The sequence below is a fragment of the Oncorhynchus mykiss genome, chromosome 13, assembly GCF_057628025.1.
Source record: "Oncorhynchus mykiss isolate SJ-2025 chromosome 13, ASM5762802v1, whole genome shotgun sequence".
In the NCBI taxonomy this organism is placed as follows: Eukaryota; Metazoa; Chordata; class Actinopteri; order Salmoniformes; family Salmonidae; genus Oncorhynchus; species Oncorhynchus mykiss.
The window spans coordinates 40955032-40976610 of record NC_143034.1 but is presented as its reverse complement, the minus strand read 5'-3'; the positions used below and the strand labels follow the sequence as shown (position 1 = coordinate 40976610).

General features: G+C 43.3%; 1 protein-coding gene across 1 annotated transcript in view; it reads left to right on the top strand.

Moving 5' to 3' along the window:
- Positions 1 to 21579, top strand: part of LOC110486133 (protein FAM171A2) — a 77948-nt gene that overhangs the window by 30756 nt on the left and 25613 nt on the right. The window contains exon 3 of the mRNA XM_021557505.3: positions 2284 to 2376. Coding sequence (XP_021413180.3) covers positions 2284 to 2376 — 93 coding nt within the window. The remainder of the gene's footprint in view (positions 1 to 2283; positions 2377 to 21579) is intronic.

Genomic DNA, 21579 nt, shown 5'->3' with positions numbered 1-21579 from the left:
CAGGGTCATTGGACCATTGAAAAGGCGCAAATATGATGAGAACTGGATTGATTTGGGGTTCACTTATATTCGGAGTAGTGCCTTTCCTCAGCCACAGTGTGTTATATGTGCAAAAGTACTATCTCACAACTCGGTGAAACCTTCACTCTTGCGCAGACATTTAGAAACGAAACATGCCAATTTCAAAAATAAGCCACGGAAGTTTTTTGAGCGAGAATTAAGATGACTTTCGAGTAGTAAGTCATGTATAAAAGCAACAGATACCATTAACAAGAAGGGGCTAGAAGCTTCTTATATGGTGAACTACTGAGTGGTTAGGACCGGCAAGCCCCATACTATTGTAGAGGACTTGATTCCTACTGCTGCCGTGGATATGGCTGGGAAAATGCTGGGGGAAAAGGACAAAAAAACTATACGGACAATTTCTTCATCAAACAACACTGTTTCACGACGCATCAGTGACATGGCAGCAGATGTTTTGAAACAAGTACTGCTTCGCATACAAGCCAGTGAATTATATGCGTTACAGCTGGACGAGTCAACAGACGTGGCGAGCCTGGCACAGCTCCGGGTATATGTCTGTTACAGCTGGACGAGTCAACAGACGTGGCGAGCCTGGCACAGCTCCGGGTATATGTCCGTTATGTTTATGGGGGGTCAATTAAGGAAGACATACTCTTCTGCAAACCACTGGAAACCAGGACAACAGGACTGGACAACTTTGTGACATGAAGTGGACTTTGGTGGTCAAAATGTGTTGGTATCTGTACTGATGGCACACAAGCCATGACAGGAAGACATAGTGGAGTGGTAACGCGCGTGCAAGCAGTTGCTCCCGACGGCACTTGGGTACACTGCAGCATCCACCGAGAGGCTCTTGCTGCCAAGGGAATGCCGGACAGCTTGAAAGATGTTTTGGACACAGTGAAAATGGTTAACTTTGTTAAAGCAAGGCCCCTGAACTCTATTGTATTTTCTGCATTATGCAATGATATGGGCAGCGACCTTGTAACGCTTTTACCACATACAGAAGTGTGCTGGTTATCAAGGGGCAAAGTAGTGACACTTTTTTAAATTGAGAGACAAGCTTAAAGTTTTCTTTACTGACCATAATTTTCACTTGTCTGACCGCTTGCATGATGACGAGTTTCTCACACGACTGGCCTATCTGTGTGATGATCTAAATCTAGGATTACAGGGACTCTCCACAACTATATTCAATGTGTGGGACAAAATTGAGGCTATGATTAAGAAGTTGGAGAGTCCCTGTAATCTTTTCTGTCTGCATTAACAAGGACAACACACAGGTCTTTCCATCAATGAATGATTTTTCTGTGTGCAAATAAACTCAAGCTTATGGACAAGGTCAAATGTGATTACAAGGATGGCAACAAACAAAAAACATTTGAGAGTGTGCTGACCCTGGTGCTAGAGGGGGTATGCAGCTGGAGGTTGAATGTTTGAAGGGGTATAAAAAGTTTGGGAACCACTGGTCTACACCCTTTCGAGATATAATCCAATACAACTCTCTTGACCAGCAAAGCATACACATGTCAGGAGTGTAAAGACGGCACACATCCTTCCACACCTCCTGAACACAGGCAAAAGGATAGAGAGGCTTGTCAATGTCAAGAGTGTTTTGAATCCATCCTGAGCGCTTTCCCTCTGGGTGGATTTCAATGCCTTGTCACAATCCTCTTTTCAAAAAGAAGCTCAGATGGTAACGAACGGAGACTGTTATTGCTCATTAACTCTAGTGGACTCGGGTTGCAAACACACACACACACAAGCACACACTCCTTACAATCTGACTGTCAGAGAGGGAACTCTCAGGTGGGATGCACCAGGATTTCCTCACCTCACTATACATAAAGAGTATACTCTGTGGACAGCTGAGGAATGAGGTGGCCTGGTTTCTTTATCTAACCCCACGCCAGGTGCATTGTTGTCTTGCTGCATAGCTGGAAACACTTTGTGAAGGGAGAAATGTAGGTCATGACTGTCGCTCTGGGTTTGATAAATTGATAAATACATTGTTTTGTTATGACTGGGGGGGGGGGTGAGGACCATAGAACAGCAGTCAACAGAGACAGGTGTCTGTCTGATTGATGACTGATCTGTCATAACTAACTCATGTTGGTTTTGTTTCTCTCTTTCTCCTCTCTCTTTCCCTTTTCCTCCTCACTTTTCCTTCCTCTCTCCTTTTTCCTCTCTCTCTCTCTTTCTTTTTCTCTCTTCTCTCTCTCTTCTCTCTCTCTCTTCTCTCTTCTCTCTCTCTCTCAGTGTATGCTTCAGTCAGCCTCTACTTGCTCCCCCAGCGGCCTGCGACCCTGATCCTGTATGATGATGTAGTCCAGATCCTGCTGGGATCCCCAGGTGAGTCTCTACATACTATACCACCCTTTACCTGCCTGGTCCTGTATGTGGTTCTGTATGGCTCAGTTGGTAGAGCATGGCACTTGCAGCACTGGGATTGTGGGTTTGTTTCACGCACCACCCCCCCCCCCCCCCCCCCCCTTTGTGAAATGTATGCACGCATGACTGTAAATCACTTTGAGTAAAAGCGTCCTCTCAATGGCATATACAAAAATTAAATAAATACCTGTCTCCACGCTATACTTACTGTCTACTTTTACATTAGCCAAGATGGCATAGCAGTTCAGACGTCTTTTGTCCTCGTCTTGTCATGTCCTGTATATATATATATTTACAACTTTTTTCACATACATTTTATTTTTTATTTTCCATCAACTCATCTTCAAAACACTCTCCTGCAACCCGCCTCACCAATTTACATTTATAAAAAAGTATTATTTACCTCAAATCTGTAATCCTCCAAGAAGCTAGCCAGAAACTCCATGAAGCTAGCCAGAAACTAGCCAGAAGCTAGCCAGGAGCTAGACAGAAGCTAATCCAGAAGCTAGTTCAGAAGCTAGTTAGCTTCTTTACTGGCAAATCGTTAGTATTCAGCTAACCACGGTTTGTGGTCATCAGCTATCCTTTAGCTCGAAAATCTATCGGCAGTTTTGTAAGGCGCAGCGCGGCTCGGAACGGAACATACCGGACCAATTTTTCTCTCCATGTCCCTGGATTTCAACTGCTCTCTGGACATTCATACCCGGATCTCACAGCTAGCTAGCTGCTATCCGTGTGACTATCGGCTTTCGTCGATTCCGGAGCAAACATCAATTATTCCGGAGCTAGCCAGCTCCGTCAATCACTCCTGAGTTCCATCAATCACTCCTGGGCTGCAGTCACCTATCCGGACCCATTTTACTGCCTACGCGGAGCCCCACCGGGCCTTCACAACTGGGCTGCCGACGTTATCTACCCGAAGGAGATCCGGCTGGCTCCTCCATCGCGACGTTACCTGAATGCCCATCTGCGGCCTGCTAACCGTTAGCTGTCTCACCGGCTGCTATCTGAATAGACAATCGGACAATTTATTTATTTTTATTATTATTATGTTTTCTTCTTGGGCCTCTATAACTATATCTATTGTTCTTATTTTTGTTGTTGTTGTGTGATTTGGATTAATCCCCTCTACCACACGGAACCCCACTAATCTACTGACGGAACGCAAGAGGTGGCTAACAACAGACCTCCATCCTATGCTAGCTTGCTACCGATGGCCTGGCTAGCTGTCTAAATCGCCGTGACGCCGTGACCCCCTCCACTCACTGGACCCTTTTGATCACTCGACTAAGCATGCCTCTCCTTAATGTCAATATGCCTTGTCCATTGCTGTTCTGGTTAGTGTTTATTGGCTTATTTCACTGTAGAGCCTCTAGTCCTGCTCACTATACCTTATCCAACCTATTAGTTCCACCACCCACACATGCAATGACATCTCCTGGTTTCAATGATGTTTCTAGAGACATTATCTCTCTCTTCATCACTCAATACCTAGGTTTACCTCCACTGTATTCACATCCTACCATACCTTTGTCTATACATTATACTTTGATGCTATTTTATCGCCCCCAGAAACCTCCTTTTACTCTCTGTTCCAGACGTTCTAGACGACCAATTCTTATTGCTTTTAGCCGCACCCTTATTCTACTCCTCCTATGTTCCTCTGGCGATGTAGAGGTGAATCCAGGCCCTGCAGTGCCTAGCTCCACTCCTATTCCCCAGGCGCTCTCTTTTGACGACTTCTGTAACCGTAATAGCCTTGGTTTCATGCATGTTAACATTAGAAGCCTCCTCCCTAAGTTTGTTCTATTCACTGCTTTAGCACACTCTGCCAACCCGGATGTTCTAGCTGTGTCTGAATCCTGGCTTAGGAAGACCACCAAAAATTCTGAAATTTTAATTCCAAACTACAACATTTTCAGACACGATAGAACTGCCAAAGGGGGCGGTGTTGCAATCTACTGCAAAGATAGCCTGCAGAGTTCTGTCCTACTATCCAGGTCTGTACCCAAACAATTTGAACTTCTACTTTTAAAAATCCACCTCTCTAAAAACAAGTCTCTCACCATTGCCGCCTGCTATAGACCACCCTCTGCCCCCAGCTGTGCTCTGGACACCATATGTGAACTGATTGCCCCCCATCTATCTTCAGAGCTCGTGCTGCTAGGCGACCTAAACTGGAACATGCTTAACACCCCAGCCATCCTACAATCTAAACTTGATGCCCTCAATCTCACACAAATTATCAATGAACCTACCAGGTACCTCCCGAAAGCCTTAAACACGGGCACCCTCATAGATATCATCCTAACCAACTTCCCCTCTAAATACACCTCTGCTGTCTTCAACCAAGATCTCAGCGATCACTGCCTCATTGCCTGCATCCGTAATGGGTCAGCGGTCAAACGACCTCCACTCATCACTGTAAAACGCTCCCTGAAACACTTCAGCGAGCAGGCCTTTCTAATCGACCTGGCCGGGGTATCCTGGAAGGATATTGATCTCATCCCGTCAGTAGAGGATGCCTGGATATATTTTTTTTAAATGCCTTCCTAACCATCTTAAATAAACATGCCCCATTCAAGAAATTTAGAACCAGGAACAGATATAGCCCTTGGTTCTCCCCAGACCTGACTGCCCTTAACCAACACAAAAACATCCTATGGCGTTCTGCATTAGCATCGAACAGCCCCCGTGATATGCAGCTGTTCAAGGAAGCTAGAAACCATTATACACAGGCAGTTAGAAAAGCCAAGGCTAGCTTTTTCAAGCAGAAATTTGCTTCCTGCAACACAAACTCAAAAAAGTTCTGGGACACTGTAAAGTCCATGGAGAATAAGAACACCTCCTCCCAGCTGCCCACTGCACTGAAGATAGGAAACACTGTCACCACTGATAAATCCACCATAATTGAGACTTTCAATAAGCATTTTTCTACGGCTGGCCATGCTTTCCACCTGGCTACTCCTACCCCGGTCAACAGCACTGCACCCCCAACAGCAACTCGCCCAAGCCTTCCCCATTTCTCCTTCTCCCAAATCCATTCAGCTGATGTTCTGAAAGAGCTGCAAAATCTGGACCCCTACAAATCAGCCGGGCTAGACAATCTGGACCCTTTCTTTCTAAAATTATCTGCCGAAATTGTTGCCACCCCTATTACTAGCCTGTTCAACCTCTCTTTCGTGTCATCTGAGATTCCCAAAGATTGGAAAGCAGCTGCGGTCATCCCCCTCTTCAAAGGGGGGGACACTCTTGACCCAAACTGCTACAGACCTATATCTATCCTACCATGCCTCTCTAAGGTCTTCGAAAGCCAAGTCAACAAACAGATTACCGACCATTTCGAATCTCACCATACCTTCTCTGCTATGCAATCTGGTTTCAGAGCTGGTCATGGGTGCACCTCAGCCACGCTCAAGGTCCTAAACGATATCTTAACCGCCATCGATAAGAAACATTACTGTGCAGCAGTATTCATTGATCTGACCAAGGCTTTCGACTCTGTCAATCACCACATCCTCATCGGCAGACTCGACAGCCTTGGTTTCTCAAATGATTGCCTCGCCTGGTTCACTAACTACTTCTCTGATAGAGTTCAGTGTGTCAAATCGGAGGGTCTGCTGTCCGGACCTCTGGCAGTCTCTATGGGGGTGCCACAGGGTTCAATTCTTGGACCGACTCTCTTCTCTGTATACATCAACGAGGTCGCTCTTGCTGCTGGTGAGTCTCTGATCCACCTCTACGCAGACGACACCATTCTGTATACTTCCGGCCCTTCTTTGGACACTGTGTTAACAACCCTCCAGGCAAGCTTCAATGCCATACAACTCTCCTTCCGTGGCCTCCAATTGCTCTTAAATACAAGTAAAACTAAATGCATGCTCTTCAACCAATCGCTACCTGCACCTACCCGCCTGTCCAACATCACTACTCTGGACGGCTCTGACTTAGAATACGTGGACAACTACAAATACTTAGATGTCTGGTTAGACTGTAAACTCTCCTTCCAGACCCATATCATAACATAACATATCAAATCTCCAATCCAAAGTTAAATCTAGAATTGGCTTCCTATTTCGCAACAAAGCATCCTTCATTCATGCTGCCAAACATACCCTTGTAAAACTGATCATCCTACCAATCCTCGACTTTGGCGATGTCATTTACAAAATAGCCTCCAATACCCTACTCAACAAATTGGATGCAGTCTATCACAGTGCAATCCGTTTTGTCACCAAAGCCCCATATACTACCCACCATTGCGACCTGTATGCTCTCGTTGGCTGGCCCTCGCTTCATACTCGTCGCCAAACCCACTGGCTCCATGTCATCTACAAGACCCTGCTAGGTAAAGTCCTCCCTTATCTCAGCTCGCTGGTCACCATAGCATCTCCCACCTGTAGCACGTGCTCCAGCAGGTATATCTCTCTAGTCACCCCCAAAACCAATTATTTCTTTGGCCGCCTCTCCTTACAGTTCTCTGCTGCCAATGACTGGAACGAACTACAAAAATCTCTGAAACTGGAAACACTTATCTCCCTCACTAGCTTTAAGCACCAACTATCAGAGCAGCTCACAGATTACTGCACCTGTACATAGCCCACCTATAATTTAGCCCAAACAACTACCTCTTTCCCAACTGTATTTTATTTATTTATTTATTTTGCTCCTTTGCACCCCATTATTTTTATTTCTACTTTGCACATTCTTCCATTGCAAAACTACCATTCCAGTGTTTTACTTGCTATATTGTATTTACTTTGCCACCATGGCCTTTTTTGCCTTTACCTCCCTTCTCACCTCATTTGCTCACATTGTATATAGACTTGTTTATACTGTATTATTGACTGTATGTTTATTTTACTCCATATGTAACTCTGTGTCGTTGTATCTGTCGAACTGCTTTGCTTTATCTTGGCCAGGTCGCAATTGTAAATGAGAACTTGTTCTCAACTTGCCTACCTGGTTAAATAAAGGTAAAATAAAAAAAATTAAAAAAAACATATCTCTCCTCTTCTTCCAAAAGAAAAAATATCCATTACAAAATAACTGGCTTGTAACTTTTCAACTCTTCTCCATATGGCCTTAGATCAGTAATCACACATTTTGAGGGCCCAAATACATTTTCACAGTGGACTGTTAGCGTAGTAGCAGTGCTTGATATAACACATAAAGCATAGCATTAAGTTCAGTGCACAGACAGGACAGATACTGTATTATGGCCCTACTATGGCCACTGGGTGTCCGGCATTGCAATCAGCCATCAACCGTTGAGGAAATGCTTCCTTTGAAATCATTGAAAGCTGCTTCACTGCCCGTGTTTCTTTCACGTTGCGTCACGTCCAATGACAGTGTTCAAGTTCAAAGATCGGCAAGGTAAAATGTTCGATGTCTGGCCTCCCGAGTGGCACAGTGGTTTAAGGCACTGCGTAGCAGTGTTGCGGCGTTGCTACAGCCCGGGGTCATTTTTTTAAATAAAAAATCTTCGTTCATTTTATCATGTGAATTGAAATAATGATGTCAGAAGATGCTACTTCTACTAGCTAGCTAGCTACATTGACTAGGTAGGTTCAGGACAACCACTAGTTTAGGACAACCACCTAGCAACAATATAAAAGTGCATTATGCAGAAATCGCTCCGCCATTTCCTGGTTGCTAAAATTCAGTTTATGTGACAAAACAGGCCCAGAGAATCATTGTACCATCTAAACTGTTGTGAAATATATTTTCAATAACTCAAAATATTGCATTTTCAGCTTTTTGAAGCTTGGCGTACAAAACCGAAAGTAAAATAGGCAAAAACAAAACTTAAGAATGGGAAGCACCGAAATAGAGCACATACTGTAGAGCAGATCTACCACTTCTTAGACTTGTTTTCAAAGAGAATGACCGATCTATAACTCTTCAGAATTTGGTCAGGTCGCCCAAAAAGTTACATATTGTAGATTTAATGAGTATCTGTGAAAAACTGGACCAAAGCTATTGTACTTATGCACAATCAACAGTAGGCAAAATAGATGTTCTCCCCCTCTGCTCCTCTCCGCTCTCGAAACAAAGCTCTGTGTAGCAGGTAAAATGCAACAGCAACACGCGTATAGTGGAGCTGAAGAGTAAGTGGCAGAACAAATGGAGCTCGCTGTCCTCTAACAACGCAAGCCTCTCTGTGTTCAAAGCCAGTTTCATCACTAGTACATCACCCGGCCGCTAAACTACAGCAAAAGAGAAACATGCTTTTATTGCCAAATCAGGTAATCGCAGCTCTTAGTCGTGTGTGTGTGTGTGTGTGTGTGTGTGTGCGTGCGTGCGTGTGTGTGTGTGTGTGTGTGTGCCTGTGTGTGTGTGTGTGTGCCTGTGTGTGTGTGTGTGCCTGTGTGGATGGTGTGTATGTGTACATGCATTCATGCTTTTGTGTGGATGGTGTGTGTGTGTTTATTACTCAAATCCAATAAAATACACTTGTAGCTTTCCACATTATTGATAGGGCCAATAAACCAGCAATACAGAAGATGAAGCACCCAAATTAAATCGACCTAGATACAACACTGTATCTGCCTCAAGGCATTTCTAGGCAAACCAAACAGGCTATAAATGTCTTCCAGAATTTACACCTGTTTAGCAATGGGCTGGGTGTAAAGTGCCTGCTTTGTTCATCTCTATGACATCAATTAAAGAAAGACCTGTAGATTCACCAGTCATATTTCCGTATGATTTTAATAATTGCTTTCACAGTGGCAGCAGTGCGTACTATTGTTGTGTTGTTATAGCCCACGTCATGGGATGTGATAGATAAGTCTCTGTTTAATGATTGCCTCTGGGGGTGAAAATCTAATTCAATCATATGTATTTTTAAAGCCCTTTTTACATCAGCAGTTGTCATCTAGTGCTTTACAGATGCCCAGCCTCAACCCAAAAAGAGCAAGCAATGCAGAGGCAGATGCACAGTGGCTAGGAAAACAATCATGGGGATGTGGGGGATGTGTTTCGGGCAATGCTGGGGAGGAACAATACCTGATAATTTAAGAAAATAATGTTCTGTCTTTACCTCTATATTCCTCTTAAATATTCAGTATGAGGTGTTAGTAATAATCACAGTGTACACCTCCCTGTCTTCTCGCCCTTCTTCCTCATTCTCTTCATCTCTGTCAGTTTCTCTGCTTACGCCGACAGTACAGTGCTGTACGTGGTGCCACAGCCAAGTTAATTAAATATACAATCATGGCGTCATCCCTCAACATCCTGTCACCTTTCCAGTCCAATGAGGGAGCCAGAATGATGTAATCCGCTCCAACCAAGGCCCATCAGGAAAGCTGTACACGTGACACGCTCACACTTTCTCTGTAGTTCATGCTCTCTCTCTATTTCTCTCTCTTCCTTTCTCTCTCGCTCTCTGCCTCAGACCCACACAACACACATTCTCTCTACTGTCTATCAACTGAATCTCCATACCTCCCCAACCTCCTCTCTCTTGCGCTCTCTCTCTCTCTTTTCCCCCCCTCTTCTCTGAACTGTCATGCCCAGGGCCCCTGACCCAGCAGTTTTCCCTTATCTCCTTAATGATCCCAGAATCTGGGACTGACTCGACTGTACAGTATGTGTGCGTGACAGGATGAGAGGCATTTATTGTGACTGCAACACATTGATTTCTGTACCAACAGCCTCAATGAGAGCCTTGTCTGTCCCCTTTAATTATGCCCCAGACAGCTTTCTCTCTTCCACTGCTCTTCCCTCTATCAAGAGGGCCTTTCATGACATAATTGACTACATATTACTCCCCCCCCCCCCCCTGTGGGGTTTTAGTAGTGTGTTGGAGATTTATGTGGCAAGGAGAGGCATCCTTTACTTGTTCAATTGATTTGGGTCTACCTGAGGTAGTTGTATCTACAACTGTTGTACAAACTTACCCCACCAGACATGCCACTGCCAAATCCAGATAAAACTCCCTTCTCATCTCATATTACTGAAATGAACAGCCAAGCTGGTTTCAAAAACCAGATAAAGAAACACCTCACGGCACAACGCCTCTCCCCTATTTCACCTAGACATTTTTGTGTACTGTATGTATTGATATGTAGGCTATGTATGCCATTTTTTATTTATTTATGTAGTTCTTGTCCTTGAGCTGTTTTTCTCTATTAATGTTCTGTATTATGTTTCATGTTTTGTGTTTTGTGTGGACCCTAGGAAGAGTAGCTGCTGCTTTCGCGAAAGCTAATGGGGATACTAATAAAATGCAAAAAAAATACCAAACCGGCTCCAATGACCAGCTACCCCTGTGTTCTTAGTTAGTTAGTCAGGTTGGAATACTACTTAATTATATCAGGGTGAGATACAGTTACACAACTCTCTTGTTAGTTACCTGTTGGAGCATCTGGCAACTTTTATAGAGGGACATGAATGGAGGATGTGGTCGTTTTGCTGACACGCTTACACGTACACACTTACACATACACTCTCTCTCACACAGGCTCTCACACTCTCCCACTCTCTCCCGCTCTCTCTCAATGCCTCCAGAGTATTCTTGCTCAGTCAGTTAAGCAGCAGTTCAGCACGTTTTCTCTGCTGTCTCTTTAAGCGGTAGAGCCGAGTAGCTCAGAAGGACGAAGCACGGTAGTGTACCACAGCGAGGGCCCTAGTAACAGGGAGAAGAAAGACAGTAGATCCCTGTGCTGATGGATTGGAAATGATGAGAGGCCATCTGAAAGTGCAGCTCTCAGTGCTAAGGCTGGTCACCATGGAGACAACCGGTGGCAAGAAACAAAAGAGTTTTGAAGAGGTGGAGGAGTGTCAATGAGGGGGGAGAGGAGCTTTTCAAGCTTCGTCAAAACCCAAAATGCTGTCTTTGGTAGAATGGGATTGTTAGTATGCAGCACGTGATTGGTGTAATTAAGCTCTGTAATCACAAGGTATGTTAGGTATTTGGTCAACATTGTAGCCTGTTTAATTGTAGCCTGTTTAATTGTTATTCCACTCTGTGTTATTGACATTATGGTTGAAACGTCATTGCACAAGTAGTAGCAGCTACTGGATATCATTCAAGGACAGCCTGCAATAAAGGCATCATTGTACAACCTTGATATGTTTACCTCTTTTCTTACATTGTTTTTAAAGATGATTCAATATACGTTAACCACATAACACATCCACCTCTACGCAGACGACACCATTCTGTATACATCTGGCCATTCTTTGGACACTGTAACAAACCTCTAAATAATGCCATACAACACTCCTTCCGTGGCCTCCAACTGCTCTTAAACGCTAGTAAAACTAAATGCATGCTCTTCAACCGATCGCTGCCCGCACCTGCCCGCCCGACTAGCATCACTACTCTGGACGGTTCTGACTTAGAATATGTGGACTACAAATACAAATACCTAGGTGTCTGGCTAGACTGTAAACTCTCCTTCCAGACTCATATTAAGATACCCTCGTAAAACTGACTATCCTACCGATCCTCGACTTCGGCGATGGCATTTACAAAATAGCCTCCAACACTCTACTCAGCAAACTGGATGCAGTCTATCACAGAGCCATCCGTTTTGTCACCAAAGCCCCATATACTACCACTGCGACCTGTATGCTCTCATCGGCTGGCCCTCGCTACATATTCGTCTTCAGACCCACTGGCTCCAGGTCAACTATAAGTCTTTGCTAGGTAATGCTCTGCCTTATCTCAGCTCACTGGTCACCATAACAACACCCACAGCAGGTATATCTCACTGGACATCCCCAAAGCCAATTCCTACTTTGGCTGCCTTTCCTTCCAGTTCTCTGCTGCTAATGACTGGAACGAATTGCAAAAATCGCTGAAGTTGGAGACCTACATCTCCCTCACTAACTTTAAGCATCAGCTATCTGCGCAGCTTACCGATCGCTGCAGTTGTACATAGCCCATCTGTAAATAGCCCATCCAACTACCTACTTCATCCCCATATTGTTTTTATTTACTTTACTTTTTTGCTCTTTTGCACACCATTATTTCTACTTGCACATCATCATCTGCACATCTATCACTCCAGTGTTAATTTGCTAAATTCTAATTACTTCACTACTATGACAAATTTACTGCCTTACCTCCTTACTCCATTTGCACACACTGTATGTAGATTTTTCGATTGTGTTATTGACTGTACCTTTGTTCATCCCATGTGTAACTCTGTGTCGTTGCTTTTTGTTGCACTGCTTTGCTTTATCTTGGCCAGGTCGCAGTTGTAAATGAGAACTTGTTCTCAACTGGCCTACCTGGTTAAATAAAGGTGAAATAAATAAAAAATAACACTCACTCTATGCGTGCCCATAAAGCTTATATTTCTCTTTCCCTCAGAATCCCCCCCATTGTCATGTGGGTTCAGAACAGAGCTACTGAAACAGGCCATGTTTAGTTGACTCTCCTATATTTTGTGTTGCATAGCGTGTGTTAAGTCTCTTGGCTCAGATGTCATACTAATACGTAACTGGGGATGAATCAGTGTTACACACAATTAATTGGAGCAACACGGGAGGCTTAGTTATCCCCCCTAGTTATCCTTTGGGGAAGGCATTTTCAGGCTCTGAAGGTACTTAGCTATGAGTGGTTGTTAGCCAGTCATAGGCCCTAGAAGTGTGTCAAAACCTTTACTCATCTGGTTGTGTGTCTTATCTGTGTGCTTCATGATAGAGACCATAGCAGGGATATCGACAAGGTTGTTTCTCAGCTATGGCATTGAGCCTGATGTGTCCACAGCTACAGAAAAACCTCCAGGGAAGTAAATTGGTTGTCTCAAAAAATGGGGAAACACATACAGTGTCAGCAGTAAGTGTCTGCAACCTAGCTAACATGAATCATGCTGTGATTCAATCACCGCATCCCAGCTGCACTTCTAACTCAAATGTCAAGCCTTTACAACACACACACACACACACGACTAAGAGCTGCGATTACCTGATTTGGCAATAAAAGCATGTTTCTCTTTTGCTGTAGTTTAGCGGCCGGGTGATGTACTAGTGATGAAACTGGCTTTGAACACAGAGAGGCTTGCGTTGTTAGAGGACAGCGAGCTCCATTTGTTCTGCCACTTACTCTTCAGCTCCACTATACGCGTGTTGCTGTTGCATTTTACACCCATAACATTATTTACAGCAGCCTCCGCCTCTGGCATATGCTGCTCTTTAGTGGGTACACTCGATGGTCACGCTCTCCCATCATGCCTCCCTCCATATGCTCTGCCCCCTCCATTGTTTCTGTTGTTGCTCTGTGATGTCGGACTGAACACCTGGGCCTTGTCCGTTGGTATGGAAATGAGGGAACAAAGGGTACAGAGCGTTCACAAAAAGCACACTTGTCCTATCTCATTCCGCTGTCTCTAAGCCAAGCCATGTCCCAGCCATCAAGCCATTTTATATGTTGATTAGTGCTGTGGCGTATAGCACAATTATTCAGCAGCACCAATTTAGTACGAAGTCCTGTCTTTGTTTCTGGATGAGGTAAGGGGCATGCATTGTTATGCGTATGGGACATTTCTGGGATCTTTTATTTCAGCTCACGAATCATCGGACCAGCACTTTACATGTTGCGTTTATATTTTTATTAGAGTCTAAAAGATTTGAGAATGACACAAATATTAATTTCCACAAAGTTTTCTGCTTCAGTGTCTTTAGATATTTTTGTCAGATGTTACTATGGAATACTGAAGTATAATTACAAGCATTTCATAAGTGTCAAGGCTTTTATTGATAATTACATGAAGTTGATGCAACGAGTCAATTTTTGCAGTGTTGACCGTTCTTTTTCAAGACCTCTGCAATCCGCCCTGGCATGCTGTCAATTAACTTCTGGGCCACATGATGGCAGCCCATTCTTGCATAATCAATGTTTGGAGTTTGTCAGAATTTGTGGGTATTTGTTTGTCCACCCGCCTCTTGAGGATTGACCACAAGTTCTCAATAGGATTAAGGTCTGGGGAGTTCTCTGCCTATGGACCCAAAATATCAATGTTTTGTTCCACGAGTCACTTAGTTATCACTTTTGCCTTATGGCAAGGTGCTCCATCATGCTGGAAAAGGCATTGTTCGTCACCAAACTGTTCCTGGATGGCTGGGAGAAGTTGCTCTCGGAGGATGTGTTGGTACCATTCTTGTTTTTCCTGGAGAAGTCGTTTCTTTGCTGCCCTTCTTGACACCAGGCCATCCTCCAAAAGTCTTTGCCTCACTGTGTGTGCAGATGTCACACCTGCCTGCTGCCATCCCGCAGCCGAATCAACTTTAGGAGATGGTCCTGGCACTTGCTGGACTTTCTTGGGCACCCTGAAGCCTTCTTCACAACATTTGAACCGCTCTCTTTTAAGTTCTTGATGATCCGATAAATGGTTGATTTAGATGCAATCTTACTGGCAGCAATATCCTTGTCTGTGAAGCCCTTTTGGTGCAAAGCAATGATGACGGCACGTGTTTTCTTGCAGGTAACCATGGTTGACAGTGGAAAAACAATGATTCCAAGCACCACCTTCCTTTTGAAGCTTCCAGTCTGTTATTCGAACTCCATCAGCATGACAGAGTGATCTCCAGCCAACACTCACACCTGTGTTAACATGAGAATCAATGACATGATGACGGCTGGTCCTTTTGTGGCAGGGCTGAAATGCAGTGAACATGTTTTGGGGGTATTCAGTTAATTTGCATGGCAAAGAGGGACTTGCAATTAATTGCAATTCATCTGATCACTCTTCATAACGTTCTGGGGTGTATGTAAATTGCCATCATACGAACTGAGGCAGCTGACTTTGTGAACATTAATATTTGTGTCTTTCTCAAAACTTTTGGCCACGACTGTACAGTTGAAGTCGGAAGTTTACATACACTTAGGTTGGAGTCATTAAAACTCGTTTTCAACCACTCCACACATTTCTTGTTAACAAACTATAGTTTTGGCAAGTCGGTTAGGACATCTACTTTGTGCATGACACAAGTAATTTTTCCAACAATTGTTTACAGACAGATTATTTCACTTATAATTCACTGCATCACTTTTCCAGTGGGTCAAAAGTTTACATACACTAAGTTGACTGTGCCTTTAAACAGCTTGACAAATTCCACAAAATTATGTCATGGCTTTAGAAGCTTCTGATAGGCTAATTGACATCATTTGAGTCAATTGGAGATGTACCTGTGAATGTATTTCAAGGCCTACCTTCAAACTCAGTGCCTCTTTGATTGACATCATGGGAAAATCAAAAGAAATCAGCCAAGACCTCAGAAAAATGGTAGACCTCCACAAGTCTGGTTCATCCTTGGGAGCAATTTCTAAACGCCTGAAGGTACCGCGTTCATCTGTACCAACAGTAGTACGCAAGTATAAACACCATGGGACCACACAGCCGTCATACCGCTCAGCAAGGAGACGCGTTCTGTCTCCTAGAGATGAACGTACCTTGGTGTGAGAAGTGCAAATCAATCCCATAACAACAGCAAAGGACCTTGTGAAGATGCTGGAGGAAACAGGTACATAAGTATCTATATCCACAGTAAAACGAGTCCTATATCGACATAACCTGAAAGGCCACTCAGCAAGGAAGAAGCCACTGTTCCAAAACTGCCATTGAAAAAGCCAGACTACGGTTTGCAACTGCACATGGGGACAAAGATTGTACTTTTTGGGAAATGTCTCTGGTCTGATGAAACAAAAATAGAACTGTTTGACCATACTGACCATCATTATGTTTGCAGGAAAAAGGGGGAAGCTTGCAAGCTGAAGAACACCATCCCAACCGTGAAGCACAGGGGTGCCAGCATAATGTTGTGGGGTTCTTTGCTGCAGGAGGGACTGGTGCACTTCACAAAATAGATGGCTTCATGAGGAAGGAACATTTTGTGGATATATTGAAGCAACATCTCAAGACATCAGCCAGGAAATTAAAGCTTGGTCACAAATTGGTCTTCCAAATGGACAATGACACCAAGCATACTTCCAAAGTTGTGGAAAAATGGCTTATTGGAGTGGCCATCACAAAACCCTGACCTCAATCCTATGAATAATTTGTGGGCAGAACTGAAAAAGGGTGTGCGAGCAAGAAGGCCTACAAATCTTGTTCAGTTACACCAGCTCTTTCAGAATGAATTGGCCAAAATTCACCCAATTTATTTTGGGAAGCTTGTGGAAGGCTATCTGAAATGTTTGATGCAAGTTAAACAATTTCAAGGCAATGCTACCAAATACTAATTGAGTGCATGTAAACTTCTGAACCACTGGGAATGTGATGAAAGAAATAATAGCTGAAATAAATAATTATTTCTACTATTATTTTGACATTTCACATTCTTAAAATAAAGTGGTGACCCTAACCTATAACAGGGAATTTTTGCAAGGATTAAATGTCAGGCATTGTGTAAAACTTAGTTTAAATGTATTTGGCTAAGGTGTATGTAAACTTCTGATTTCCTCTGTATATTCACTACTGTTGAAAAGTTAGAAATTATTAAGATGGGCAAAAGAACACAGACACTGGACAGAGGAACTCTGCATAGAAGACCAGCATCCCGGAGTCGCCTCTTCACTGTTGATGTTGAGACTGGTGTTTTGCGGGTACTATTTAATGAAGCTGACAGTTTTGGACTTGTGAGGTGTCTGTTTCTCAAACTAGACACTCTTGTTCAGTTGTGCACCGGGTCCTCCCACTCCTCTTTCTATTCTGGTTAGAGCCAGTTTGCGCTGTTCTGTGAAGGGAGTAGTACACCGCTTGTACGAGATCTTCAGTTTCTTGGCAATTTCTCGCATTGAATAGCCTTCATTTCTCAGAACAAGAATATTCTGACGATTTTCAGAAGAAAGTTCTTTGTTTCTGGCCATTTTGAGCCTGTAATCGAACCCACAAATGCTGATGCTCCAGATACTTAACCGGTCTAATGAAGGCCAGTTTTATTGCTTCTTTAATCAGAACAACAGTTTTCAGCTGTACTAACATAATTGCAAAAGGGTTTTCTAATGATCATTGATCCTTTTGAAATGATAAACTTGGATTAGCTAATAATGGTGATAATGGGCCTCTGTACGCCTATGTAGATATTCCATAAAAAATCAGCCGTTTACTGCTCAATCATCATTTACAACATTAACAATGTCGGCACTGCATTTCTGATCAATTTGATGTTAATATAATGGCCATAAAAAATCTATGTGTATGTAAACTTCCAACTTCAACTGTATACAGTACCAGTCAAAAGTTTGGACACATCTACTCATTCATTTATTTTGGCAGCAATTTCTGAAGCTGATAACCACCCCTACTTGTCACAACACAACTGATTGGCTCAAATGCATGAACCTTTGTGTAGTCTTAACATTCTATATACTCCCCTTGTCCTAAGGGTAAAAAAGGACCCACGTTCACTAAACCTCTCAAATAAAGCAGCTTAATTTAATTACAAACCCCCAATCTATTTTGCATGAAGAAAACCTGTCATTCATCACAAACTTTGTTAATATCTGGGCTTTCCCTCTTCACAATGCAGAAAGACTGCATTTAACCACTCGTTTTTATTACAACACACCTGTCATAATTGTTTTGTTTATTAAAGTAGAGGTTTATTATTATTATTATTATTATTGCTAAAGGTACTGCATAGGTGTAAACATATATTTTTTAGCTAGAGATAGCACTTGTATAGCCTAAGGAAGTAGCAGAAGTGCGCAGAAAGTTGTTTTGAATGCATTTTATTGAAGGGAAACAATAAATCTTGAACTTTTTTGGCAACATAGTGATATATACTGATATACTGTAGAATGAGGAATTCAACTACAAAATACTAGTCTTCTACCATTTTTTTTAACCATTTCCCCCACCCACAAGGTGTATAAACAACAACAATAAATAAGAATAAAATAAGATAACAGATACAAAACAAAAATGTGAAGAACATAAATCAATCAACTCTAATTAGCACATTTATGCAAGTATGTGTGGATGGACTTTTCAGGAGTATTTCTCACATGTGCAACACATAATATTTGTTTTACAGTCCTTCCTTGGGGGCAGAATTGGCATATCCTCCTCTTGCCTAACCCAGCTGCAGCCTCAGGTGGATCAGGACAACATTCAGCCCCCTGAACAGCTTTCACAAGCGATGCAGAGGCTGCTGTGCGGGGGAGGCGCGCCCTTCTTTGATGTGTGGGGTTACAAGTGCATTTTCTCTTGTTCCATATCACGAAGGCATTGTATGAGGACACATCAATGATGTTATGGAAAATGACCAGGGGCCAGCATTCCGTCATCCTCCTGCAGCTGTAAGTTCCAATCGCATTGTCCAGGTTGTCCACGCCTCCTTTGTTGTGGTTGTAGTCCAGGATGATGGCTGGCTTCCTGTCCTTTGCCGTTTGTGCAGTTTGCTCAGGAGGACCACATTCTTGTTCCTCTTTGGGAGGTAAGAAACTAGAGTGGTGGTGGGGGTGAAGGCAAACTTTAATGAGAAGGCCTCTCTCCCCCATGTTGCGAGGAGCGCAGGGGGGAGCTCAGGCTTGTTCTTTCTAACTGTGCCAACCATGGTGATCTTCCTCTTCAGGAGCTGCTGGCTGAGTTCAATCAGTTGCACACCTAATCTCAATTTATCATTGTGAATGTGTGTGTGTGTGTCTTTGTGGTTTGTGTGGTGTGTAAATTATTTTATAACTGCCGGGTCAAAAATGACCCTAAGACAATCTTTATACCCTGGTGGTGTACAGCTTTCTTGGAAATATGAACAAATACGATGTTTCACTTTTGCCAATGTTGGGGTCACTCTAGGAAAAGTCATCAAATTTCAAGTTGAAAAAATATAATTTAGGGGGTTTTCTCTGCTGTAAAAACATAGTGGCGGGTCATTTTCTACTATAAAGAGAACACAAGAGTTAAGAAGGAAATAAATTCCACAAATTAACTTTTAACCAGGCACACCTGTTAATTGAAATGCATTCCAGGTGACTACCTCATGAAGCTGGTTGAGAGAATGCCAAGAGTGTGCAAAGCTGTCATCATCAAGTCAAAGGGTGGCTTCTTTGAAGAATCTCAAATATTAAATATATTTTGATTTGTTTAACACTTTTTTGGTTACTACGTGATTCCATATGTGTTATTTTTTAGTTTTGATGTCTTCAATTCTACAATGTGGAAAATAGTAAACATAAAGAAAAACCCTTTAATGAGTAGGTGTCCCCAAACATTTGACTGGTACTTGTATATGTATATATTTATTATTTTTATTGTATTTGTTTTGTTAGGGGGTGAAAGTCTATGGGCATCACCGTAATAGTCCTGGTATTTGTCAGAATTGCTAGACTGTTAATCGTCCCATGCCATTGGAGCTTGGACACGGTGTGTCCAGCATGATAAAATACCTAGAGAGAGTGCCTCCAGACAGACACTGGGAAGCTGCCAAACCATCCCAGATCATAGGCACTTCAGCCAGCCACCGAACTCTAATCTCAATGGGGTTAGCGTCAGCATTGGCTTTACAGCATAGAACACATAGCCCAGTCCTCACTCCCGTGTGTTTTCCAGCCTAGTTGACAGATGGCACGCTTCGGCTGAACTTTCACCCACAGCCAACAACTGGCTCTGGGCAGCATTAATAAGATAAGATCACACAATGCAGGGCACCTCCATTAATTTGTCACCTCTGATGGCGGTACCCCCTCAAGGTCAAAGGCACTCGGTTGTATGCCTGCACCTTTAAGGCAGTCTTCTATCTTATTTGCATGTCCTCACTTTTGGTGAATAAATGGCCCAATGAAACTCCAACACGCTTTGTGAAATGGAGTGCAGTACTTTTAACTGATGAATGGCTGGGTGGGATGAATCAGTGTCCTATTCCCTCTGGGGGTCTCTTCTTAATCTCACTCAACCAGGCTTTCAGCACGGGGACATTTTGGTGATGGATGGCCCATGTTCTCTCTTGGGACCCCCACTGCCCCTTAGGCCCCTGCAACCACCCCACCACTCCCTCCTTGGCCCTTCCCCTTCTCTCAGAGCAGAACCCAAGGAGTGACCCAGTCTGCCTGCCTTTCAGGGCCATTGCAGTCCTTTGAGGTTTGTTTGTGCGAGTCTTCTTACTCCCCTCTCCTCAGTCATCTTCTCTCTCCATCTTTGCTTTATGCCATAGCTTCCTCCTTAGTCTGGCTGGGATCCTGCTCTGCTTAACAGACAGGCACTGTTCAGGGCTCAGAAAGTACCCAGAGAGCACCCCCTGTACCAACCAATCAGCTCTGTGTTTTCTAGAGCCATGCCCCAGATCACGTCCCTGTCCTGGGCTGGCTTCGGTGAAGGAAGGGCAGCAGCTTGGCCTCTCAGATGGAGGGGGGCTACGGAAAGGAGGGAGCAGAGAGGCAGGAAATAAATGGTGGAGAATAACAAGTTAAAGCACAGCTCTGAGGCGATATAGTCTGATACGGAGTGGTCTGGCCTCTGTGAGGAAGTCCACTAGTCACAGGACCATATAATTATACGGAACAAAAAATATAAAGAAGAAGCATGATCATTACACAGGTGCACCTTGTGCTGGGGACAATAAAAGACCACTCTAAAATGTGCAGTTTTGTCACACAACACAATGCCACAGATGTCTCAAGTTTTGAAGGAGCGTGCAATTGGCATGCTGACAGCAGGAATGTCCACCAGAGCTGTTACCAGAGAATTTAATGTTAATTTCTTTACCATAAGCGTTTTAGAACCGCAGACCACGTGTAACCACACGTACCCCCTCTACATCCGACTGATCTTCTGAGACCAGCCACCTGGACAGCTGATGAAACTGAGTATTTCTGTTTGTAATAAAGCCCTTTTATGAGGAAAAACTCATTCTGATTGGCTGGGCCTGGTTCCCACGTGCCCCTGCCCAGTCATGTGATCTCCATATTTTAGGGCGTAAAGACATTATTTCCATTAACTGATTTCCTTACATGAACAGTAACTCAGTACAATTGTTCCATGTTGCAATTATATTTTTGTTCAGTATACATATAGAATCAATTTCTGTCAAACAATCCTACTAAATCCTACTAAATTACAGAATTTAGTAGAATAAATGTTTCAAAGGACTGAATGACATTACATTTGTATTGAGTAGGGTGCTGAGTACACCTCCCACACCCTATTTAAGAAAATGCTCAAGACTTTGTTGGAGTGCCAACGTAAATGAGAGCCAATTTGGATCAGGAAAAGT